Below are 27,797 nucleotides of genomic sequence, written 5' to 3'. Positions count from 1 at the left end.
CAAGTTTTTTAAATAGATATATCAAAACTCACAAAAGGTAATAAATAATTCATTATTTTTCTTATCAGTAATTTTGCCATTGTAACATAATTGATGTAGTAAAACATTGATGCAAATATTGGTCAAAAAAACATCACCAAACACGAATATTGAATGCCTGTAAAAAATTGTATAAAAATTTTTCATAAATTTTTCTTGAGTTCATGAATACTTTCTGTAATGTCATCCATTATTGAACGTGTTCCCAAAGTAGGACACATGAAAATGGAGGATTTATGGGAAGTGTTAGTAAAAAACCATGCTTGTCTTTTCGATTTCATAAATGCTCACTTGATAAGACACACACCTACAACATTCCCCTGAAGTAAAAAAAAAATTTATTTTCCACCAAATTATTTATTCGGTAAGCACCGAATACAAAATTTGGTGGAAAATGGATTGGTTTATTTTACTTCAGTGATAATGGACTCCCACAAAGTTGAGCATGAAAACATCGAATATACACCATTCCTAATTTTCTGCACACTTCTGCTTCAAATTCCTTGAAACTGGTGTGTTTCTTCTCCCAGATATATAGTAGATGGAGCAGCCATGAAAATTTCTCTGGGGACCAGCCCTTTCAACTGACTACATTAATTTGCAAACATCATTAGGTATCAGAATTAACTATTCTGAAAACCGTTTGCTTTCATTTAAATGACAGCAACTGATGAGAAATTCTTCCTGATTAATCCATACCAGCATCACTGATTATTTCTCTGAGAAGTATTTTCTTTCAGGGAAGATAAATATTCTGCATATTTCTTTTCTTGCGCTTGGTGTAATTTCTGTAATTTCTTTATTTGACCTTTGCTTAACTCGTTCCCCTGAGCATCATGAGTGGGAATCCCCTGAAACAAGACAAAAATCAGTAATGAACAATATGATTAATTAAATATAACAGAAACCAATTAAAATGTTTAACAGATTATAACCTGGAGCTGGCTTAAAAAAGCTTTGAATAAAAGATTTGGAAATAAATGATTCCAAATCGATGAAACTGCAAATTACCAAATTGAGAAACTCTTATGCTAATTTGATATAAATTACAATTTCAGCCCCATGGATCAATCAATCAAACAAGCATTAATGTGGACAGAAATGACAGCATGGAAGAATATCCCACATTGGAATTATCTTGAGTAAGAATTTGGAGAAAGAGAAAAAACTGACTGTTGGTTTGCTGGAAAAACCAAGGTGATTGGAAAATACTCTATTTTATGGAATAAAAGCCAATTTTTTTGTCACTATTCCTGACGGAACAAATCAGCCATTGTCTTAAATTCAACTTTCGGAAATATGTTTTCAATTTTGCAGAGCCAGGCATTGTATTATAAAGAACATTTGCCTGCATTAATCATCAAATTCAAAATAAGTTTCTATCAATTTTATTTTGTTAAAATTGCGTATTCTTTTACTGCAATTCCCAGGTTCTATTTAATATTGTTGGTAAATTAAATGGATGGCTGCTAACAATTTGATGATGGATTTCAATTCACAACTGTTTGAATTATGATAAAATAAATGTAAGCTTGTTCTCCAATAATTTGACTAACATCAAAAATTGTGAGTCATCTGAAAGGGAATGGAATGTTTATAGTTGATTATATAACAATTGATTGCCATGCAAAACCAATTACTAGTGAAGGTTATGCACAAGTGTAATTCCAGTGCCAGGAAAGAGCAAAGAAAAGTAATTCTTATGCTAGAGTGCCCTAAGATGAGGTTTCAAAGAATATAATGACTGCCAAATTAAGCTCGTAGGGCATTCGGAAACTGTCGAGCTTTCACCATAAGCCCTTCTGCTTTTGAATTGATTCAGACAAAAATTAATCTCTCTGGAGATAGTGATCTTGGAGTTTAGATGAAGTGTTGTGCATTGGGGTGGTTCATTGCAATATTACGGAAAATGAATTGCAGGTATAATTCCCAGACTCCCACAGGTTAGGGATATTACAATGATAGAATGGAAATTGTTTTAAAAAACATACTTATATCCTTATAATTACCACTATTTCCCACAATAAAACCATAAATACAGTAATCAACCCGAAGGTCGGTTTAGTAGGTGATGGTAGAGATCACCCAGTACTAAGCCCTATACGGTGTGTGAAAATTCACACATCAGGGTAGGGGGGCTAGTTCCTTTCCCTGTGGCGGATATGGTTTCATAGGAAGACCTGGTACCCGAAAAGTCACATAGCTTGGGTGGAGCTGCAGGTGCCCAGAGTGCCTTGGGGAATCGAACCCGGGACCCTCTGGTCAGCAGTCCAATGCTCTACCCACTGGACTACCACGACCCATATTTCCCACAATGTTTTTGTAAAAATACAATATGAAACATTTAAGGTTGCTCATACATGCCTGGAATGCTTCAGTCAAAAACCTTCAAAAATCGATTTTTTTCATAATATTAAGATGACTTTGGGGCTTATGTTCAGCACATATGGAAAGAAGGCCTTCATTTTTACTTCCATGTTCGAGTTTCCATACACCACTAGAAAAGGTAAAATACTCTTAACTCATGCTCCAACACTTTTAATGGGGGTAGTGAGGAGAAAGGCAAAAAGAAGAAAATAAAATGAAAAAAATACGGAGGAAACGCCAAGAGGAGAAAACCTGTGCATTCTTATATTTCCCCAACCAAATTGCCTAAGAAAAGGGAAGCATGAGGCAAAATAAGATGAGGTGGGAATAATGTGAAAAAAATGCATTGTTACCATCAAGATCAATTACCACTACACCATCTTTCGAATTCCTGGTGTTGTTCCATGCATATTTTATTTCCTCCACTTTCAATAATGTTTTTACACTCCTTGGAAACAATCTCTTTCCACAAAATACCCAGTTTTCCCAGTCATTATGATCTCCCTGAATGTTCCTGGCCATGCACATATGGCAGAAGCTTTTTTCTGTTTGAGGTAATTCAAAGTATGGACATCAAATGGGATATTTTATAGTCTGTTATCCTCACCAGCACTAGCTTGGTACCTCTCCTCTTAGCTGGGCATGTCCAAATATGCATGTGTTTGATGTGTTGCCTACTTGACTGAGGTCATTCCTCTTTCTCACAGCTGAATAGCTAGGTAAAAGAAACAATTTCTGTTCAAAATATGTGTACTAATGGGCAATAAGTAAGAGTCATGTGACGTCTCAGACAAACTATTGCCTCTTCATCATGCTCATTAATCACACAATCACCAGCTTTAAAGTAATTCTTTCCAATGCACATCTCCTTAGCAAATCACCAGCAATGCAAATCTACATGCAAGATACAGCCTGTAAAACTATCCACCTGAAAATATTCATGGCATGACTACCATTCTTTATCATAAGCAGAGCAACCAAGGTGCTATAGCATCTTTCATGGACTTGATTTATTGAGGGCCAACTACTTTCACCTATATCCATACCCATGAATGAACTGCATGAGTGTAGTATGGCTAACATGATTGTCCAAAGGGGATTACTACAGATTTTTACAAATAATTATACATATATAAAGACATTAAAATGGCGACTGTTCTGAGTTAAATGAAAAGAGAGGAGTAATGAACACTTAACAACAAATAACTCCATAGTATCTTTCTTACTAAAGAAACTCTTAAAATCTTACTAAAGAAAAGAAAAATATCAAATTTTTGCATCTCCAACCTTCTCATCAAATTTTGAATAGGATTCCTTTTGAGAGAGAAACATTTCTGATGGAGGAATTTTCCTTTGTGCATCCTTTTGTGCTTGCAACAAAGCCTGTTCTGCCTTCTTCCTCTCTTTCTCTGCCAATTTCTCATCTTCTGCTGCTTTCTTTGCCTCTCGCTCCCTCATTAACGTCTCTCTGTCCACCAATTTCACAACTGCTCCACGACCTGTTGTCAAAATAAATTATTTCAATGAAATTTATTTTAAGACTTTATTGGGGTGAGATTGAGACTTCATAGTCCCTTTTTCCACCCAACCCTTATACATTACATTAAAGACAATCACAAACACCCATACCCTAGGTGAGGAAAACCCACCAAGGCAGGACTTGAACCCATGACCTCTGGATAGACATGCAAGGGTGTTACCCCGCTGCCACCAGGGCCGGCAACTTTTATAGAAACAGAAATGCACAATAAAAAGCCTTTAATATCACATCTTTTGGGTGGGATGGCCATTAAATGAATATGCATTATAGTACATTGGTGTAAGGCCATTTTTAATGGCTAATTTACTCATGGTCTAATTTAGCTTCACAAGTCAATTTAGAAACTATCTTAAAATAGTTACTTGTACACCATGTATTTTTCAAATAACATTCTTACATTTCATAATAACCTGGAACATTTATATTTTTTGTTAGGTAGTGGATGACATGTGTAAGGACTAGTAAATTGACTTCCAGCACTGTAAATGGGTCTCAGGTTAACAATTTACTTCCCTACTTTTTGATTTAGTGTTTTTTTAAATTTTTAGTGTCCTTGTGATATGATTGCTTGTTTTATTTTTGGGGATTGGGAAGGACAAATTAACTAAATTATGATAAATTGCATTAGCTTTCATTTAACACCTCATAAAAATGTAGGTAAATATCTGCCGCATCTCTTATTTAAAAATATGCCCTTTTATGTTCGACTCTAGGTTAAACTTTCATTTAGTTTGTTACTTCCCTACATTGTACTTAAATAGTCAGTATACTTGAAGGCAATTTACACACTTTTATGTCAAGAAGAATGACCAATTTTATTTTAAGGCACCCTACATGTACTATAAGCAATTAATTCACTTTTTTTAAATTTGTGACCATGATATTACTTTAGGACAGGATTGACTAATTTAAATCATTTTGATTGAAATCACTTATTTTGTAAATCAAATGATTTGAATTGCCAGCCTAAAGCTTGCTGTCATTTCCATGATTTTTAAGTGTTATTTATATCTATACCATTGATTTTAGCTTTTTTTCAAGTTCTCAGACATTTCAGGAACACATAAATTACCACACCTTCGAATGCACTTTCTTTTTCTTGCATTGCCAACCCCAATGTAAGGTTGCAAATTTTTTGTTACAAAACATAATCCCCTTCATGTTTTGATTTCAGCCGAGACTTTTAGAGCTTACCTAAAGCTATTACATCACTTATATGTGTACAACAGTAGACTGATGTGACCACTTCCTTTTTGGCATTTGATGTCTTGAAACTTAAGTAAAAGTTTTTTTTTAATATACAAGAATGTATTTCAATTTTGTACCTCATTTTGTTCTTGAGAGATAGAGAAGTTAACTTAAATTTTCCCAACTTTTTCTCTTCATGTGGATTCTTAATCCTCTTATTTTTTTCAATCATATTTATCTCACTCATGTCATTTGTTCCTATCTCCTGGATTTTTGGAAGAAACTCAACTAATGCCAAATATTTATCAAAGACCCATTCAAATGATCAAATATTTTTGCATTTTATTCTATATTTATCCATTTCAAAACTAATTTTAATTGCGGAAGGGCATCCAAAACACTTCTGTACTAACTTAAATGTGCTTTTCTCACAACAAGTGCTCCATTTCCAAAATTCCCCACTAAGTTGAATCCTTACATTTACTCAAAAATGAATCTTCAGCAATTGTTAAACAAATTATAATGTGTTTAGTGAAATAGTAAAGAAGAGAAATAGCAGGTTGCCAACCAATCAATTACTATCAACAAACTTTGATTAGACTGATAAGTTCATGCAGACAAATAAGAGACTGGGTTTGCAGGTCAATTAAGTCAAATAAATTAATTTTTTTATAAATAAATATATTATTGACGATTCAAATATATATGAGGTCTGTCCAAAAAGTATCAGAACTTTTGTGTTTCTTCAAAAATTATTCATTTATTCATGAGTATCTACTTTGTCCCCTTTAAAGTAATCCCCATTAGATATTATACACTTGCGCCAACATTTTTGCCAATCCTCAAAGCACTTCAAAAAATCATTTTTTGTCAACTTGTTCAGTTCCTCTTTCGATGCAGTCTTTAACTCATCAACTGTAGCGTAGCGTCGTCCTTTCATGGGCCTCTTCAGTTTTGGGAACAAGAAAAAGTCACTGGGGGCCAGATCTGGGGAATGCGGTGGCTGCAACATCATTAGTTTCTTGTTTTTGGCCAAAAATTCACCCACAAGAAACGATGTGTGAGCAGGGGTGTCATGGCGCAAAAGTCAATTTTTGTTCTTCCATAAATCCGGGCGTTTGTGGTGGATTGCTTCGCGCAAACTGCACATAACTTGCAGGTAATATCCCTAATTTACTGTTCTACCCCAAGGCGAAAACTCATGATGCACCACACCCCTGCAATCGAAGAAAACTGCAAGCAAAACTTTTACATTCGACTGAGGTTGGTGTGCTCATTTTTGTCTTGGCTCGTGCTGCACCTTCCATTGGGATGATTGAACTTTAGTTTCCAAGTCATAACCACAAACCCATGATTCGTCACCAGTTATGACATTTGGAAGGAGCTAATTTGGGTCGTTGCGGCCACCTAATTAGCAATGTTAATGTGTTGCTGTTTTTGGTCAAAATTGAGCAATTTTAGTACGAATTTCGCGGCAACCTTTGTCATGCCCAAATCATTGATAAAAACCGAATGGCACGAGCCAATTGATATGTTTGGGTCCTCAGCAACGTCTCTAACGATGATTTGACGATTGGCCAACACTATTTTCTTTACTTCATCAACGTTTTCATCTGTTGCTGACGTGCTCAGGCGTCTGGCATGCCCTTCGTCATTCACATCTTCTCGGCCCTCTGAGAACATTTTGTACCACCGGTAAATGTTGCTTCGGTCCAAGGTAGTTTCTCCATATGCCACAGTCAACATTTGGAATGCGGCCGTGCACTTAATTTTGTTTTTCACACAAAATTTGATACATATTCTTTAATCCATTTTCGGGAACAGGCAAAAATTGAAGACAAGCCAAATCACGTCCAAGAAAAACAGCTGTCAACAATTAACTGAACATTCAAAATGGCCGCACTTTTCGGCATAACTGAGAGACATTAGGTACCAACATAACGTCACAAAAAAATCTAAAATCAAACATATAAATAACCCGCAAAAATTCAAAATTCACAATACTTTTTGAACAGACCTCGTATTAAAGTTATGAGGATCTGAAATTGAAAATTTGCAGTTGAAATATAAAAATAAAAACTCATAATTTTTTACTAAAAAATCATTATTTCTATCACCCTCCCCCCCCCCCCACTTCAAGAAAAGGTACAACTAAATCATTCAAGCAGTCAATGAAACAATGAAACCACACAAATTCTGACCTTCATGATCTTCAAGCCGAACTCCTAAATTTGGGAGCGTTTCATCTCGAAGCTTGTCACATTCCTCTAAAATAGCAGTCGCCTTTACAGACCGAGCTTGCTGACGAACACTTTGCCGGAAATCGGCCAATATGGTCAAATATGGCAGGACCAATTCTTCGACCTGCAAAATGTATAACCGTTTTAAGATAATTTTAATACTAACCCAGAATTCAGAAGATCCTCTACTATTGTGTGTACAAGATCTTACAATATTAATAAAGCAGGATCAATCTAAATCTAAAATCAAGTTTATATATATCTAAATATTAAACTTTTATCCATCATAATGGGCATTTGTAAGTGATTCTAGGATGCCAACCATTAAGGGAATCAGTTAGCAAAACCGTAATGTTAACCACTGATTGAAAATAAGAAAGTAGACAACAAGAGATTCTACTAATAAAGGAGAAAGATATACCCAGATTTAAGAAATGCCACACAATCCAACCAGAGCAATTCCAAACTTACCAAGTTCAAAATAAAGATTAAACAACATGGTGATTGATCTACTTTATGATCAGTTACTGAGTAATGGACATTAGAATTTGAAACAAGCAACATTTTCCTTTTTTCCTGCCTGCTCCAAGAAAGGAATGGCCAGAAGCAGATGGGAAAAAAGTATGACCTGCATTTGGAACTTCAGCATGAAAATAGGTTTTATTTTTCTGGGGTCTTTCATTTGGTCCTATTTAAATGGACACATTGACAACAATTGATTGTGACAGTTATTTACAGTTTAATTGGCATTCTCCACATGGCATGCCTGAATTATTTTAACTTTTTGATCGAAACCAAGCCCTTTCTTCCCTGCTACAAGAATGGCCTCATTCATTAGTTCACCCTGATATATGCAACAGTGAAGTGAAATGTCCACCAATGAAACACCATACAAGATGCCCACCCATCAGTAGATAAGCTCAATGCTAGCAGACAAAAGTGCACAAATGGTAATGAAATGATGAAACAGCAACATGAATGAGTGGCATTGACATGGATAAAACATCCCTTATACATTTTGAATTACTTTAATTGCTTAGCGTTTGTTAAACTAACTCACCTCCCAGCCCAAGGAATTCTCAAAAAACTTAGAACAAAATTCCAGGACACTTCCAAAACAAAATCAGGAATTTTCCCATTGTTTTTTCATAAATTTAAGAGGCATGACAATTAAGTTTGTAGGCTAATGCCATAAAAGTAATTAATAGGGAAAAGTAATAATATACTGGCATATGGCAACCTTCAAAGTTTATTACAGCTCCCCTCAAGCTGTAATAAACTTCTCCAGCTTTAGAAGTACTGGCAAAACTTTACATCTTAAAACCCACAACCTATACTCAGCCCCTTGCCTCAAATATCGAGTCTCACATCCATAAAGATTTTAATATGAAGTACAATGCCTAACAGAAGAAGGTAATAATAATAAAAATAATGAAGTAAGAGCATAAAATAATTATGACCAGTTAATCTGCATATTATACCACATATTAATATTTGTACTGTGCACTTTTACTTTCATTTAATACTATCATTTTCTCCCCCTTTCATTAGGTATGCTCTTTATTAACATTTTTTGCCTGGGGACAATCCCTCACCATACTACCTTGATCAAAAAGTTCCCGGAATAACCACCGTGTGGCGCTCCCATCGTTCCGATTTGAGTTCTGTTTTTTTTGTTAAATTGGTACATCTGTTGTTGATATTCCCTTTAAATCTTAGTGTCATAACTTGACATTTGCAAAAGTTACGTAGCCAAGAGTACATCTATCTCTGTGTGTGTTGGCGATTTTTTACAATTTCAGAAATGGATTTAAATTTGCAACAACGAACTTGTATTAAATTTTGCGTAAAAAACGGATTTAGTGGCGCACGGATGTTGGAAATGTTGGAAAAGTGTTTCGGCAACGATTCTCTAAAAAAAACGGTCGTTTACCAGTGGCACGAGCGGTTCAGAAGTGGTCGTGAGTCAATCGAAGATGATGAACGCAGTGGCAGACCATCGACATCGAAAGTCGGTGAAAAAATTGATAAAGTAAAAGAAATGTTGGTCAATAACCGCAAATTAACCATCAGAGAAATAGCGGAGGACTTGAACATTGCCTATGGATCCGCCCAAGACATTGTGGTTAATGATTTGGGTTTCCGTCGTGTAGCATGCCAAAAGACCTCAATTTCATGCAAAAAAGAGACCGTGTTGACGTCGCAAAAGACATGATTTGCGAGGCTGAATCCGATCCCACATTCATCAAAAGGATCATTACTGGAGACGAGACGTGGGTTTATGAGTACGACACGCAATCCAGACATCAGGCAAGTGAATGGCGTTCACCAAATGAGCCGAGACCAAAAAAACCACGTCGTTTTCAGTCAAAAAAGAAGGCAATGCTGACGGTTTTCATGGATTACAACGGTGTAGTGCATCATGAATTTTTGCCAGAAGGCCAGACAGTAAACAAAGAGTATTATTTGGGCGTTATGAGACGTTTGCGTGAAGCAATTCGCCGAAAGAGACCAGAAATGTGGGCAGAAAACTCGTGGATTTTGCACCATGATAACGCACCGTCGCACAGTGCTATCATTATTCGTAATTTTTTGACGAAAAATGCAACAAATACCATCCAACAGCCACCGAATTCACCTGATTTGGCTCCCTGTGACTTCTTTCTGTTCAATCGAGTTAAAAAACCATTACGGGGAACGCGTTTTAGCAGCCGAGAGGAAGTAATGGAAAAATCGCAGGAAGCACTGATGGACATACCGAAAACCGAATATAAAAAATGTTTCGAGGATTGGATCAAGCGCTGGCATAAGTGTGTTGCAGTCGATGGGGATTACTTTGAAGGGGACAATATAGATTTAGATGAATAAACTTGTATTTTTAATTTTCTGAATAAATTCCGGGAAATTTTTGATCAAGGTAGTATTTCTCTCAAGCATTACTTACATTTTCTGTCTTATTGGTGGATATAGGGAAGCCAACTGTATTGTCTGTTGGAGCTACTCCAAATATTTTAAACAGGTTTGTCACATACTTGGCAATGTCCTGGAGCAATAGCAAATTTGGTTCTTTTGAGTCCTTCTGCTTTTCCCTCAAGTATACATTGCATGCTGAAATCAAGTCCCTCACAGCATCCAGGGTAGTCCTTGTATCTACATTATCTGCAAAAGAACAGACACATGAAAACAATACCCTAACTAGACAACAAAAATAACACAAAACTTTTATGCCCCAGTCAAGAGCCGAACCAATCAACAATGGATGATGCAGACTCCATTAATTACCAATGCATAGGGCTGCTAAGTAGGAGTGCATTGACAGCATATTATAATTCAAAGCTCTGCATTATATGGGTTAATAACAAAAAGCTGTATAAAATCAATTCAATTGGAGAAAAAAACATTGAGAGAAGTGATGTGACTCAATGATGAGCAACCAAAGACTGCATTTCCTGATATTTTTATTTATTTATTATTTTAAATATGTTCTGCTTAAGAAGCCAGTGTGCATTATCACTGTCATGAAACAATATTCCAAAGTACTACAGAAATTTTGCATAAATATGAAATTAAACTCATTGCCTAAGCCCCTCCATAATCACCAATATGGGAAACTGCCAATATTAAACCCAGCCATTATTATTAATTGTGCTAGGGGCAGTCAAATTAAAACCGAACACCTACTACAACATTACAGTGGAATGATTTATTACCGTAGGTCCAAATGACCATTATGGACTGTGAGTTGTTACTATGCAGTTTTCCTACTAAAGCGAAGGCAGTATCGATACTTAACAATAGTGATGCCACCTTCTATGTGGACTGTGTTATGGCGGATTCGTTTTACTATTGACTGCCCCTCATATTGGCCCTAAAATGATTTTTTAGTTCCCTAATACTACTGATCTTCCCGATTACACAGGAATTAACTGATCACTTCACATTTCATAGGTAAATTTTATAAACCCTAAGGCTCGCTATGGCATCAGCCTCACCTTCGCCTATCAAGCCAATCTTATATGATTCAATGACTTTAATGATCACATTTTATTCATTTTTGAAGTTATTTCTCTAATAATAAGTACACATGGGTTACAGACTGAAGTATTTGACCCATTACAACTTAACCTTTTCCTTAACTTACCACATAGAGCCACATGCACTGCAAATACAGTTTCATGAAATTTTGTGTTCAATCCCAATTCTTGTTCGTGCCATTTTTCCAAAGCTTCTGGCTGAGAAGTACTCAAGTTTCTTGTGAGGTCCTTGACTGTTAAGAAAAATTCCTGTAGAATGCAAAAGACATGCATGACATAGAGACCATTAGCAGATGTGGAAGGAGTAACTTCTTCCCAAAGCCAGTTCAATGGAAAATTAACAACACGAGTTAAATCTGGGGTTCATTGGGATTCAAATGAGATCACATAACAGCGGCCCCGGAGGAAACATTTTCTTACAGCTACTTTAAAAATTTGGAGCAATGCATCCACCTAATCTGCAAACCTCTTTTATGCTTGATAAGAGATGCACCTTCACATGGGAACTATATATCTTACATTCAGGAGGAAACGACTATGAGTTAAATGGAAGTAAGTACCATTAGGTCTAAATTTCGCCCAAACAAAAACCTCAATCAATCTATCATAAACTGGATAGTGATTGACTGTGCAGCTATCCACTTTTCTCTTCCCTAACAGACAAACTCCGCGACATAAACTCAAACTACAAAAGAACTCAGGGAAAATTCACTTTAAGTCATCCTGGAATGAACTGATCGTGGGAATGAAGCTATTTACTATTGTATTTATTGTAATTTAAACTAAGACAAAAACTGACTCAGCATTCACAACAAAAGATGATAACAAATAATGACTGTGAGACTGCCCAAACTATCAACATAAAAGAGGTAATTCTTAATACTAACTATGGTAACTATATTTAAATAATCCAACTATCACTGGATGATGTAACAGTGGAAAAAAAGAGAGCTGCTCTGCCTTTTTGTTCTGAGAGCTACCTCACCAACTTACTCACTCTTGAGAAGAGCAGTAAATAATCCTCCAATCTCTCAGGACAAGCTTAATGGCAAAATTGAGGGATCAACAAAGTTACATACAAGCCAAAAACTTAAAATATATGCTTGTTCATCTGATTATGAATTGTATTGCTGCAACTGCATGCATTACCAAGATATGCTTTATTCATGGATATGGCATTGCACCGAGGAAACAAGGTAACAGCCAATTCTTTAAGTATTTTGATCAGAGATGGACAAGTGATTGATAAAAAGCATAGTTTTGCTTTTTGTTGCAACTGCAGTGAAAATTGAGAGCAGGGTAACTCCTGTGACACTGCTGCCTGCATTGGCAATTTATGTTTCTATTGGCTCCTATGAAAGGACGTTACCCCACCGCCACCAGGGCCGGCGAGGCCTGGTGATGGGGTAACGTCCTCGCCTGCCAACCCAGAGGTCGCGGGTTCGATTCCCACCTAGTGGGTTTTCCTCCATCTTGGGCTTGTTTGCATTTAGTTGTCTTCATATTAATGTCTAAGGGTTAGGTGGAAGAAGGGACTCTAAGTCTTAACCTTGCCCAATTAAATCAATAAATAAATAAACAAGTCCGCACAAAATTTAAAATTGGGTTGTCAAAACCCACCTTACTAACCTATCTTTCTCTGACCCTCCCTTTCAAACTCTACTAAGAGGAGCAAGTCACTATTTATTGACAACCTTTTGTACAAACTTTCCAAACAATGCCAGATATAAAGAAATTTTCATTGTATTTTTATAATTATTATAAATTGGTAAACAAATTAACGTTAAGGATAAGTCAATATTCCAAAAATGCATGGTATGAATGTGAAACGAGTAATGTGGCTCAGGTAAAATCTTATTAAAGGCAAAAATGTTATTGATTTCCTCACATTTCTCGCTTAAACTTATTCTTCAACATGTTTTAAGACAAAATGCCAATTTTTCAATCTAATACCCTTTGTAACAGGTTTTTACTGTAGGTATAATGCTTAACATTATCTATCACTAAGAGTGACTTGGGGATATAAATACCTAATCAAAAATACCCAACAAATCCAAGTTAAATTAAATCAGACAAAAGTAGCTAGAAAAAAATACAAATTACAGATAACCAATTTTATAATTATTATAATTGTTCTGAAATTTTTGGAATTCCCTTTACCTCTATGTCACAAGCTGTAACAAATTTCAAACCCCCCTCTCCCCTAATTTTTCCTGAAGGTGTCATTGTTTCACCAAACCCAATAACCTGAGTCTTAATCACAGTAGTTGTGGATTTTTTTTGCAGTAAATCCCTACTTAAGCAGCACCTAAAGTATTCTTAAATTGCAATCCCTTACCTGTTGTGGGGAATGCTGAATTATAAACCTTCCGGTATCATTTATTAAGAATAGTCATATGCTGATGATGAGTAGTTCTTCCTCTTATTTTACGTCTTTAAAACGCCATAACCTTTATCCAATTTCACATTCATTAATAACCCTGAAGTAACCTAATGATGTTTTGATTTCTTACACAGTAATCACGCAAAATTTCAATTCTTTCCACAGTATTTCTGGTACAACTTTTGCATAACCCTACCCTCTAATAAGAGGTATGATATATCTATGGACATCCCCATAAATAAAATCTCCTGCAGAATATCATCTTTCACACTTTGATCTAATGTAATACGAAGCAAAAATTTCTTACATTTAACGATTTCTCATACTGGACAGCCATATCCATGGTATTTTGGCTGTAGTCCAAGGTATCTTTCCAAGAATGGAGGAGGAAAGCGAGTCTAAGTTGCCTTGCTGTGTTCTTCTTCAATGCTTCCTTGATTGTCACAAAGTTCTTGAGTGACTTGGACATTTTGCAACCTGCAATTGTCAGGTGGCCTGAATGCAAAAAGTATTGCACCCACTGCTCACAGTCATAATAAGCCTGAAACACAGGTATAGGTCAGTTAAATTCATATACAGGCAATAGATTTATTACCCTGTACCTCATTAAAATATATTTAAGCAAAAATCTATTTAATGGTTGAATTTCACACTAATTTCCAACCAAATACCACAGTAATCAACCTGAAGATTGGTTTTGAAGGTGAGGGAAGAGGTCACACTAATTCTAAGCCCAACATCGGCTTGATCCGAATTCATACAGAGTAAGGGGGCCAGTTACTTTTCCTGTGGCTTCTTAAGAAAATCTGAAACCCAAAATATCACACAGCTTAAATGAAGTTTAAGGTACCCAGAGGCTTCATCCAGAATTGAACTCAGGCACCCCACTCAGTAGCCCACTACTCTACTCACTGGACTACCACATCCTCTTCTAACTGAAAGATCTTTGCAAAAGAAAACAATAGTCATCAATCTTGTTTTGGATATGAAACCCCAGGGTCAATTAGGATACCATTCTCAACCTCTAACATTCTTGTGCAAACATAGTAAGGAATCTGTTGAAGTTTGTCTGTGAGTAACTAGGAATGTTTATAACTAGAAAAAGGCCAATTTGATTTGCACCATTCATCCACTAAGTCAATTAGGATTGTAACAAGCATCTTCACCTTTAACAAAAAAAAATGTCCAACCAATTTATGGAGCATTATCCTAAAGTTAAATTGATACTTCACTTTGGTAAAGAAAAGTAATTATATGTACTGAAAGTTATCATGACCTTTTAGATCCTTATCATGGAAATATCTGCATAAAAACTTTTTTGAGGCACTTATTTCTTTTTTGACATTTCTCAGTTTCCATACACACCAATCCTAGTTTTCCCATTTTATGAATTTCCTTAAAAGGATAAAAAGCAGGTGCATTATAATCTTACACATTAGTCTGCTCTTTTCAGGTTTTTTTAGGTAATCTAATAGTTTAGGTAGGTTTTTGATGGACATAACTACCTAATAAATATTTTGTTCTCCCATCAAAAGGAGGATGGAGAATGTGACTGAAATGTTAAAAACGCTGGGTTGGGAACCTTTACAAAGTAGAAGAAAAATAAGCAGACTTAATGGAATGTTCCACATTCTGAAAGGAGAGAAAGCTTGGGCAGAACGAATGAAAGAGGCAGGAAATCCAAATTTTATAGGGAGAAATGATCATAAATCCAAGGTAAAATGCCGGGCACAAAAAACGAATAAAAAAAATTTTCTTTTCTTAATAAAATAATTTCTGATTGGAACACCTTACCTGCAAAACTATTAGAGCCCTTTCCTAACAGGGCAAATACTTCTAAGGAAAGATAAAAACAATTTATACAATAATTTGATTAATGTGATGTGTTAATTTGTATGTATTATTATAAGGTAATCTATCGGTTAAGGCAGGTTTTTGGATGGACAACACTACAAAATAAATATTTTATAATTCCTAACAAAACAAAATCTAGCAACCTACTCTACACAAAGTCCCTCTTCATCTCTGAGTACTTCCTTCATCCCATCCAACTTCCCTATACTGTTCCTGCCCTTTCCTCTTTTACCTAACATTCTCCCCTCTATTACAGTTTTCAGCATCCTGCCAGTCAATAAGCCCTTCATCCATTTTTCCTGCCTCCATAGGGTTTCTCCCAACAAACCCCTCCCTTCGCCCACCATACAAAGTACTTCCTCATTTGTTTTCTTCTCGGTCCATTTCACCTTCTCCATTCTTCTCCACACCCACATTTCAAAAGCCTCCAGTCTATGTCTATCCTCCTGCTTCAATGGCCACGATTCCACGCCATACATAGCTACGCTCCATATCAAAGTTTTTACGAGTCTTTCCTTAATATCCTTCCTCAACGTCCCTGTCATCAACTCCCTCCTCCTTGTAAAAACCTCTTTGCCTAGCGCAATTGTTCTCCTTACGTCCCTACTACTTTGACCATGTTGGTCCAAAACACTACCGAGATACGTAAACTGTTCTACCTGCTCTAGTTTTTGCCCTCCTATTTTAATGTTTAGCTTAGCCTTTTTCTTTGTAGAAAATCGCATATGCTTTGTTTTATTAATATTGATTTTCATCCCATACTGTCGCACTGAATTTCAAATTCACTCAGCAATGCTTGCAACCCCTTGGCTGACTGACAAACTAAAGCTTGGTCATCAGCAAACCTAACTGATTTTACAAATTCCCCACCGACTTTAATTCCTACCGCCAGGTCTTCCCATGCCTCTTTAATCATTCCCTCCAAATATGCATTGAACAGTAGCAGTGAATAAAAGTGGGACATCTCGCAGAACTGTGGGACACCATTTCAATGGATGCAGAGCAAACCAAAATACAATTCAGGAGACAATGGAGAAACACTTACCAAAGTTGGAGACAATGGAGAAACACTTACCAAAGTTGAAGACAAAGTGATGGTAATAGCATTTGGAAAATTTTTATGATGGAAAAGAAACGCTTTCCATCAGGAAAACATACCTGCTAAGACGCCATGGCTAAATTTTACGTTTTGCATTATTTTTATTCACCAGATCTGGCCCCCATTGACAAGATATCGCAGATGTAAAAGCTTATATTGTGGGAAAAGACATCAACTACTAGCTGGAAGGTTTAAAAAAGAGCATTGCTGGAAAAGTGTAGTGACTTAAAAGGAGATATGTTGAGAAATACAAATAAATGTGAAGAAAAATTGTCTCGTTTATTGTTGGGTCGGAAACTTTTCAGAGCTACTAGACACAAATCCTTTGATTGATGACCTGTGCATATGAAGATTCCTTCCTGGTATTCTAACAGTTAAGGTAGGTTTTGGTTGAACACAGCCTATACAATTTCTCAGAACCAAAAACAACCTGAAATGAGGTACTACAGTAAGTCCCTCTTTCATAGCTCATATTTCTGTCCACCCTTCATTCCATACAACATGCTTATCCTATTCCTTCCCCTTTCTTGTTTTTATAATATTCTCCCCTCTATTCCAGTCTTCAAAATTCCCATCAAAACGTTCTGCATCCATCTTCGCGATAACTTTTTGATTTCTCCCACAAATCCTTCTCCCCCCCTGCCATCCTAAAACTTCCTTGTTTGTTTTCGGTCCACTTCACCTTTTCCATCCTTCTCCACACATATTTCAAAAGCTTCCAATCTATGCCCATCACTTTGCTTCAACGGCCGTGTTTCCATGCTGTACAAAACGACACCCCATATCAAAGTTTTAATAACTCTTTTCTTAATATCCATACTCATCCTATGCCCCAGTCATCATGTCCTTTCTCTGCGTGAAAGCTTTGTTGCCAACTGCAATTCTTTACCTTTTGTCCCTACTACTTTGACGATTTTGGTCCAAATAATTCTGCGATACATAAAAGTTGTACTCTGGTTCATGAACTACAATTTTAATACTTGACTTAGTATTTCTCTTGCTCAAAAATCACACAACCTTTGTTATATTTACATTTGTCCTCTGCCCATACCAATTGTACAGACATTCCAATCCACTCAGCAAAACTCATTAACCTAACTAATTTCACGAATTCCCCACTCAATTTCATTCAAACAGCACAGGTGGTTATGGACACCCCTCAAGGGTTGTCCGTTGTCACCTGTGCTGTTGAGGGGGACACCCCTCAGTCATCTATGCCTGATACAGGAAAAATTGTCAAGTTTTTATTTGTGAATTGGCTAGCATCTCATAGGTTGAAATTATACCTGTATACCCCTAGGTGATAAGATGTAGGCAGATTTTAGAGCAAATTCTATCGTAAAAAAAGTGCATCTCATGGGCCAGGAATAACAGTATTTATGGCAAATTTATCAAAAGATATGAAACATTATCAATATTGTTCTCTTCACTATTTATCTACTAGAATAAATCATAATTTATTTAGCATTGAGAATGTGCTCAAACAGGAAATGGAAGATTAAGAATGATGTCCAAGAATGGATAATAAGGTCAAACCCAGTCGGGCTTCTCTTGGGCATCTTTCACACTAGTAACACAAGGACTCGATTGTTATCAATGAGATGCAATTAATTATGGAATTACCAGTAACAGCATTAATTTCAAATACCTCAGCTTGAGCAAGCTCATTGTCATGGTGAGGGAATTTGAGATCCACGCCACCAGTGTGAATGTCCAGCGTGTCTCCACAGATGGCCGAGGCCATGACGGAGCACTCAATGTGCCAGCCGGGCCTGCCCATACCCCAGGGTGACTCCCATGATGGCTCTCCAGCCTTTGAGGCCTTCCAGAGGGCAAAGTCATTTGGAGACCTCTTCTCACTCAGCTGATCAACTGAGATGGAGAGATCACCTGGCAAAGGGAAAAAAATAGTGCGATGCTAGCAAAAAAGAACTCTTCACCTACACATGTGCATCTATAAAAAAAAACTTTATAGGATACCACAGTGGGGTGTGACTTGAGAGTGTTGGTCCCAAGTAATTAAAATAGATAAAAACAATAGATGATTTTCATAAAGTAGCAGTACTTAAAGTAAAATGCTCATCAATACAACTGACATGTGTGTTCGATATCCAGCTACGAAGAAATTCTCTTTGAATTTTTTCCAGGGGAATAATATCTGCTTCACAGAATGTTTAGCAGGTCTCACCACCACATTAAAAACAATCGCAAATAGAGTTGAAAGATTTCAAATGGGTCTTGTGAGATAAAAGTGAAAGATGGGGGAAGCAGATCAGCTTCATGGCTAGGCTACACTGGCTTTGCAAGCTGAGGGTCCAAATTAAATATGTCATTGGAGGATGTTCTTCGATGGTATTCTGCTCCTTACTTTAACATAACTTGACTCATTGCGATGTACCTCCACCACAAACAGGGTAGATAAAACTATGCGGGTACCCTTATGGAAACTACGTATAATTTTCAAGGGCCTTTACCTTGAATACACATTATTTTATTGATTTTGCTACACAGATATCTTTGACCATCTCAGCTGACTCAATCTCAGGTAAGTAGTAGTCTATTAAATGTAAAAGTTGCTTCATAACTTATTTGCAGGTAGAATCACTTGTATTCAGGATAGTCTTGCAAATTGCTGGACATTTGGCAACCCCGATACTAACAGTGTGAAGTAGGTACCATTGTAGACAAATAAAACATTTAAGATGTCATTAATCTAAGGAAAACAAAATTCACTCATGGATACAATATTTTCATGAATGTGGTAGAGGTACACATACCTACAAAACTACATTTTTATTTGGAAATATAAACGTTAAATCACAATCACTTCGGTGCCCTAAGCAAAATCAGCATAGAAATGAGGGAAATATTATAAAAGTAAAACCTTAAAGTAAATACATGTTTTTTTCTTATTTTAATGATCTGTTAGTCACCTATTTCAAAGATAAAGAAAATTCTTTTCATAAATGTGCCAAAAACCAATTTTTTCTAGAAATAGACGAATAGATGATGAGAAACATGTTTGCAGTTTTCCACTAAATTATGTTTATTATTCATAAATGTATATCAACACCAAGTCTTGAATATAATGGAAATATTACAATTCAAAATTAAAAACTGAAAATACAGTTACCAAAATTTATGACGTATCAATGATGTTCAATCTTAAATACAAAAAAATAAAGACGCCTAGGAAGAGCTATTGGCAGAAATAATGATGGAAACTGTTCCCAACATGGCTTTTCAACTAGTAATGGAGAAATAATTGTAAAATTAAAACAACCTTACATTAATTGAAGAAAAATGGCATGATATGAAGAACTGAACATTGTAATCTATATGTCAAGTATAAATCTGCAAAACAAACATCATTGATCACTAACATAGCATTAAACTGAATAGAAGAGAGATGATCGTACAAAAATCCAACAAACAAGGGAGGACAAAAATGTCACAAAAGATCAAAAATCAGTTGAAAGGCAAGGAAAACTAGTGGATAATAAATGAAGAGTCTGTGCGAAAAAGGTTTGCAATAGCCTGATGCAAGGAAATGGTGAAGCAGCTTTTGGACTGGTATGATAACACTTCCAGTAATGTGAAGCTGTTAATGACACTATGAATGACAATGATGAAACTTAAATCAAAGATTTCCTTTTCCTTAAATACTACAGCAATCACTGGTGATGATACTTATTATGTTACTTTTACACTGATAATTCCTGAATGTTGTGCCCATTTATATCCACTATCATATCAACACCAACATAACTTTTGACATTTTCCCAATGCACATGATATGAAGAGTAGAACATTAGAATCTATTGCTCCATCCTATGATAAATGATTTGCTTTGGCTTTGGTACATGACTGTATTCCTAATGAGCTCATTTTTATTCACAAGGGAGTGTTTACTTTTCAATAATCTTAATTTTGTTTCCAGTTCATTCTTAAACAAAGTTTTCTTTGAGTGAATTTTTCCAAATTTATTACAAACTGACATTGTTGGTCATAGTTAATGATACCATTACATTTTTAACTTACCTTCACCTTCTTCCAAAGATTTAGAATCTCCATATGCTTCTGGGACAAGTTTGGCATAAAAGTGATTACTCTTCTGATCAAACTTGAGAACATCAAAGTACACAGAGCCATTTGAAACATAAGCCAGGCCATTTTCAATAATTCTTTCTGTATATTTTACTATCTCAGGAACATATTCACTCACCCTTGTGAGTACACTAGGAGGAAGAACCTGAAATTGAACATAAGAAGCCCTTAATTGCACACAATAGTAGCAAAATAAAACTTATAATACTTTGCATTACATTACAGGGTAAGGAAGCATAATTAGCGGATTTGAATCAGACACCAGGAAGCAAAGTTTGGCCTACAGAGAGTTCTGATGTTTAATTTGATTCTATGGGTCAGGAAGTTGCTCTTTCTTCGATGTTAGTACAGAGAATGCATTGGAAAAAGCATAAGCATGCATTTGCCATAGAGGTATCCTTTTCTAATGCTTGCTTGACCACACAATGGTACTTCAATATTGCTGCCCAAGGTCATGTTCCTGGCTGGCAATATAATGGTTACATAGGTAAACACATTCAAGGAAAATGGAAGTGAGTAAAGAAGATAAGGGGTACTAGTATTATAAGTAGTTTTAGGGGAGTTTACTGACAGCTGATGCCATTTGTGCCTTTAGGGTAGATGAGAAAGGAGGAAGAGTTTAGAGAAAACCACCTACCTTTGATTAAGGGTAGGCATTTGCCTACTCTTAATCAAAGGTGCCAAGGGGTGTGCAGTTTAACGTCCCATCCAACGAACAGCATATTCAAAATGCTTTCCAGAGAGCATCTCAAGTAGGCATCCGGATACCACTGAAAATGATCTGCCATTTCCAGGATTGGAAACCTGGGTGGGAAGCCAGTATGCTAGTCACCATATTTTTCGCGATCTCTGAAGATAAGGGGAGAACAGCATGAACCACAAAGATGGTTTTGTGGGAACACTTCCCTGGACACCTGATCTCTTTCAGTGGCGATCTTCAGCGGCTGGTGCACTTACTCGATTTAACGCCACATGAATTATTATATGAGGGTATCTCAAACCTATCATATACACCGATTGTCCAAGGACCCTTGCTCAAATGAAGGACAGCACTTGCCAAGCAATAGCCAACATACCCATTGCTATGCTGGAAAGAGGCGACAGAAACTTCAGAATTCGGGTAAATCATTTTTACAACAGTGGGGTGTGCCAGATACAATTAAAAAAAAATAGTTTATACTGAAATTTTCAATGTTGTAGAATAATGATAAAAAATAAATAAAATGATAGCTATAATATTTTCTGTTTTATTGACCCTTCAAATCAGCAAGTTATGCTGCTGCACCTCATATTATATCTTACATTTTGTTGCCTCTTCTGATATTCCATATCACATTTTTGCTACAAAATACCTCATGATTTGTATGATTTTCCAATAGGTCTCTAATCTATCATCCATTTATTTTTTCAAGTTATCGAAGGTTATTAGCTCAAATAACTACTTTTTTCTTTGACAGAAACATTGAAGGAAAACAAAAAAGAAAGAAATGATTTTCTTCTTAAAAAGTTAATTTTTTAAAAGGAAGCTAATAATACAGTTAATGATCACCATGAAAAATTACAAATAAAAATAATGGTATAGCATGTCTCCAAATGGAGAGAAGAGTGTTTCGTGTGTGCAGATCCCTTTCATGATAATGAATCCTCTACGACCAACTATGAGGTTTCAGGACCCTGATTCAAGATGTCAATGAGCATGTGTTCCAGCTAAGGTTTCTCTGATTGGTACCTTGGTAGGTCACCTGCCGATAACTTCCCATGATCCCTTCCTTCCTTCCCCTTCTGCCAACTTCCCTCAACTCCCAGGTGTACACCAAAGCCACAAGCTTTGGTTTTGCTTGTATATTCTTTATCCCTACCTATTTTCTAGAAAAGCTGCAAAATTAATTTTCCCCTGGTTTTGAATCGGGTATGGTCCCAAGAGCTTCTGCCCTTGTCAGACATGTTGAGACAGAAAACCTTGAGGAATGCCTCTGCAAAATCTTGAGAAACAGCTCCACAAAGAAAAGCAAAGGCCATATGACTTCTTGGCAACTCACTCCATTTGGAAAGTAGCAGTTGGAAGAGGGTGAAGGGAGTCTCTAAAGCCTCAAAACTGGGACACTGGCTACGGGAGACTCAAAAAGGAGTCAGGTAGGTCTGGAGGCATTTAGGAATCTATCCAACCACTATTCACATCATAGTAAGAGGCAAGTAACTTCCTATAGAGAATTTTAGACTAGTAGATATCAACATTACCTCAAAACAAGGACTGATTATTAAAATACATTTATTTATGCTACAGAATGGGCTACAAAATCTGGAATTGAAAACATTACATTGCGACTTCAATTGCAGAGGATACAACATGAAAGAGGAACAATTCATAAGACCCATAGCAGCAAAAGTTCAGCGCAAATGAAAAATACATCAGTAAATACAAAAAAAGTTATTGTATAAATACATGGACACCCCTATTTCATTCATTTATGATAGTTCATCCACATATACTTCCTTGTCCTTCAAAAAATTACAACACATTGTTAGGGATGAAAATTTATGTACATTAGCCATGCAAGAGTTGATTTATGATTTTTCCATGAAATCTGTATCAAAATATCATATTTTCTGTTCTGTCCTGAGATCTACTTCATGTACAAACAGTAGTGACAATTGCATTGATGATTACTGTGAAACATTATACTTACATTGAGGGACTCCATGTCTTTATGAAATTCTGATTCCCAATATCGTGGGAGCTTGGAAAATATGGAATTATCTTCAACTGTTGATCCATACATGTGATCCAGCCACTCTGAAAACAAGTCTTTTGATTCCTCCATAAATCCCTGGAATTAGATGCAGCCAAATATTTCATTCAATGACAACAAAGCCTACAATAAAAATGATAAATGACAGGTGTCATTATTTTCAGGAACAATCATATTACACAAATACCTTTTTGGCATCTCTCACTTTTGCCCTTTCATTTTCAGTCACAGCATTCATTAACTTTGATATTGCTTCGGAAACTTTAGACAACATGTTAGATAACATAGTTTTCTTGTCTGGATCAGTGGTGGTGCCAAGTTTCTCCATAAACAACTACCAAAAAAAAATTAGGCGTTACAATGTTGCCTTAAAATTTAATTGACATTAAGGTTTATTCAGCATTCGAATAATTCATTATTTTTTTAGAGAGGTCCAGATTCAAGTCTATAGAGGAGAATTGAGTGGAAACTCACATAACAAGCATAATTCATTCCGGGATCTTACTCATTAAGTAAAATACTCGTTACTCAAAACAATTTTTCCAATATAAATTTATGTTAAATACAATAATGTTTTGAATGCCAAAAAGTATGTACAACATTCATTCAGAGGAAATTATATATACACATTTTAGGATCATGAATCACCTTCATCCTTTCTTCTACCATGGCATGAACCAACCTGGAATGCGAATTCAATTTGCAAAAAACAGAGAAGAAAATAAATAATTAGTTTATTATTTACGATGCATTCCTAATTGTCTTATACAGAAAGCTGTCAAAAGACATTTGTTTTTACTGAAACTTCAAAATTATGTGAAAATGTGACACATCATTATCAGTAAACAAATGCATAGCTTGCATAGCCACTAACTTAAGAGGGTAATTCTTCTCATTGTACTATGCCAAGTTTCCCATATAAGTTGGAAAGAGAGAGACAGCTACCATGGTCAGTCAGCCAATAGCTTTAAGTATAGGAGAAAATGGCACTGAGAAAGTTTTATGCTAGTTTTGCTGCGCTTAGATGATCAGGGAGTTTGATGAGTTGTTGGCAATACATGGGTGAGTAAGTTTTACTTTATTGGCCATAAAAGTCATGATGTTTTTAATCACCATCAATTAATTAACAATGCAGTAAATATTACATAAATTATTACTTACTTACTGTATAAGATGACTTAATATTCATATATTAATGCACAAACAACTAAATGCACCTCTAGACCAAAGTACAGAAAATCAATGGTATTTTTAGGTTTACTTTACAATATTTTCAATCAAGTTGGTCCCCTGGAACAGGCCAATTTTTGGATACTCACAGTGGTGGATGGCTTTATTATTTTTCTCACTGTTCCATAACTTGTCAATTATGATTTTGTAGTAAAAAATCGTTTGGGCTCATGCTTTCATTGTGGTGAATATTTGTAGGAGGAGATGCGGTTATACAGGGTCCGTACAATAAGTATCGGGACTGGTTCCAAAATTCAAATTTCATTGCAGTTATCCTTACAATTACTTAATAATCTTCAATATACATTCCTCCTGCATCGATACACTTAGTTTGGTGCATCTGCCACTCGAAAAAGCCCGCTTGAAGTCTGTTTCTGGAATAATGTTTAGAGCCTTTAGGTCATTGGGCGTCCGACGCGGTGCTCGTGTTTGACGAGCTCCTGGCCTTCCTTTAACATTTTGTGCCACTCAAAAACTCTTGTGCAGCTTAAGGCATCATCCCCATAAGCCTGTTTAATGAGTTCAAGGGTCTCCGACGCACATTTCCCGAATTTAACGCAAAACTTCACAGCATAGCATTGCTATACGGTGCGCTCCATGCTGGTGCGACGACACCACAAACAATCACATGTCACAAAAATCCACCTCCTGCCTCAAAGCATGCCCACAGGCGACTGAACTAAAGTGCACCTGAATGATGGGGAACCCTTCTACAGAGCCGACTGGTCGAACCCCATCTACCGCTCCATTGAGGCTAGAGCGAACCAGTCACGATATTTATTGTACAGACCCTGTACCTTAAAAATGATTTTCTAAGATTGATCTCAGTAAAAAATCAATCAGTAAAAAAAGATCAATAAAAAAGTGTAGAAAATCACAAATGTTTAGCTTACGGGTATCGGAGAATATACAACCAATTTGGATGCAGAATTAGATAGGTATTTCATTGATTCTTTAATTATGTGCAAATTTTTTTCAGGTATAGTAGGAGAATACTGCAGTTTTCTTCCAAAAGGAAAACTCTTATCATTATTGCTAGATGACAAATTTAATACACATTCTTCTCCCATCTTTGCCCATTTTAGAAGTAACAATCACAAGGGTGTACTAGATGAATTGGCTTAAATTTTTATTTAAAATATTAACTATGAGCACTGTTGTGTTTTGGTCAAATATCAAACCATTTATTTAATGATAGCCCTTTTGATTTCCATACTGCATATAATTAGCCACGTTTAACACGAACAGAAAACGAGAAATTCAGATATACTAAGATAAAAGTAATAGAAAAATAATTTCCATATGAGCTAAGGGAAATGGAATTACAGAAAATGATTTGGGAAATATTTCTGGAAATTCATTCCAATACTCCAATCCCTTTCCTGGATATTATTATACTTTTCAATCACATTATTCTTTGTACACACGCAGTACCTAAGCACCAAAATGACATAATTCATGCTCTGTTCCAAAAAGCCTGCATGAGCAAAATTTACATATCAGCTTTTACCAAATTTCCCTGGATAGAAATTGAGACAAATAATTAGAGCTACTTACCTTCATGACTTTATTAGCATCTTCAATTATTCTATCCAGGCTATGGTCCTTTCGCAAGTATTCTGAATACAAGTGGTTTTGTCTGGCTCTTTTTATGATTTTATCATCAATGTCAGTTACATTCATTACATACATTACATCATACCCAAAGTAATCTGACAGCACTCTCCGCAGAATATCAAATGAAATGTAAGACCTGGGAAATCGATTCAATAAATGTATTAAAACTTGTAGAAATAGAAACAGGTGGCCATAGGAATTTCATCAAATCAAGTTTCATTAATAACATGCAAAATGTAAAGCACTCATTTAAGATGTTGTGTGTTTCCAGCATTATATTATATTGAAAACATTCAAGTTTATTTTCTGAAGTGTAATTAGGTAATCAGGATACAAGTTGAGAGATCTTTTTAACAAATACTTTTAAATGAAATAATCAGTATTCACTCCTTCAAATACACAAGGTACTACTTCTGTCACAGGGAATGAAATGCCAAATGAAAGAGTATTAGAAAATAATGCGACCTAACAGTTTGTGACGTCTAACCCCTAAAAGTTAACAAGTGCAAACAGTGAAATAAGAGCACAAAGGGCATTATACATTCATCTTAAATACCAAACCATCAAATCCTTAAACAACATTTACAATCTATTAAACATGAAAATCAAACTACGAGATCACAGAAATGATAGGTTTAAACCAGAGAGAATGGTTTCTACTAGATAAATACGACGATTGGCATGCATATATGCTTATTTGCACATCCAAGAATACATCCCACTAGTATTACCAATTATTGCCATCAACGTTTGATACCTCAACAGAAGGAACGACATAATCATCTAAAATGAATTTACCTTGCATGACCCATGTGAGAGGCATCATAAACTGTTGGTCCGCAGCTGTACCACCTAACTTGCATTCCATTTTTTGGAATGAACTCTTCTTTTTGTCGAGTAAGACTATTGTACAATTTTAAAGTAGTTCTGGAAGACTCCTTGGGCGATACCCACTTGGGCTGTGCTCGTTTTGCCATTATTTTTTCACTTGGACCAGATGTTTCAAAGCAGTGTGATCTTTAGTAGACCTATGGAATCACCAATAAATGTACTATACATAATGAAAATTATGTCACTTCAACGGTTTGTTACCAGCATTGGGGATGTATGTTTTTGAAGAGTATTACCTTGATAAATGTCGACAAAATGAAATTGGTACTTACTCCCGGCTTACCAAATTTCAATGATGCAATTCCGTAGAATTTAAAACTATTCGATAGCGGCATGTAGGAACTGGAAGAATGATATTACGAGTACCAAAGCTACCGTATATCTTTTTTCATTGATCCATTCATATTTATTTCTAATGGCAAAATTCTAACAAAATTTATGGATCGCCCACTCTCACT

The 27,797-nt window shown here is 35.9% G+C and overlaps 1 protein-coding gene across 2 annotated transcripts; it reads right to left on the bottom strand.

Annotated features, from left to right (window-relative positions):
* Window positions 1–69: 69 nt before the first annotated feature.
* CysRS (cysteine--tRNA ligase, cytoplasmic) lies at window positions 70–27,797 on the bottom strand. Of its 2 annotated transcripts, none has more exons than XM_071596758.1 (13): window positions 27,576–27,797; window positions 27,247–27,476; window positions 26,389–26,584; window positions 23,789–23,935; window positions 23,539–23,679; window positions 20,786–20,996; window positions 18,393–18,634; window positions 14,099–14,332; window positions 11,516–11,657; window positions 10,319–10,533; window positions 7,336–7,498; window positions 3,694–3,905; window positions 70–890 (listed from the first exon to the last, which is right to left on the bottom strand). In XM_071596758.1, exons 2-13 carry the CDS (start codon window positions 27,423–27,425, stop codon window positions 744–746), a joined length of 2,229 nt encoding a protein of 742 aa, XP_071452859.1. In that variant the 5' UTR covers window positions 27,426–27,476; window positions 27,576–27,797; the 3' UTR covers window positions 70–743. The 2 variants fall into 2 exon arrangements, with proteins under 2 accessions (XP_071452859.1, XP_071452860.1); XM_071596759.1 differs by having other exon boundaries at window positions 27,612–27,797.

The sequence above is a fragment of the Hetaerina americana genome, unplaced genomic scaffold, assembly GCF_022747635.1.
Source record: "Hetaerina americana unplaced genomic scaffold, ioHetAmer1.1.p SCAF_8, whole genome shotgun sequence".
In the NCBI taxonomy this organism is placed as follows: Eukaryota; Metazoa; Arthropoda; class Insecta; order Odonata; family Calopterygidae; genus Hetaerina; species Hetaerina americana.
This window is presented reverse-complemented; position numbering and strand designations above follow the sequence as displayed.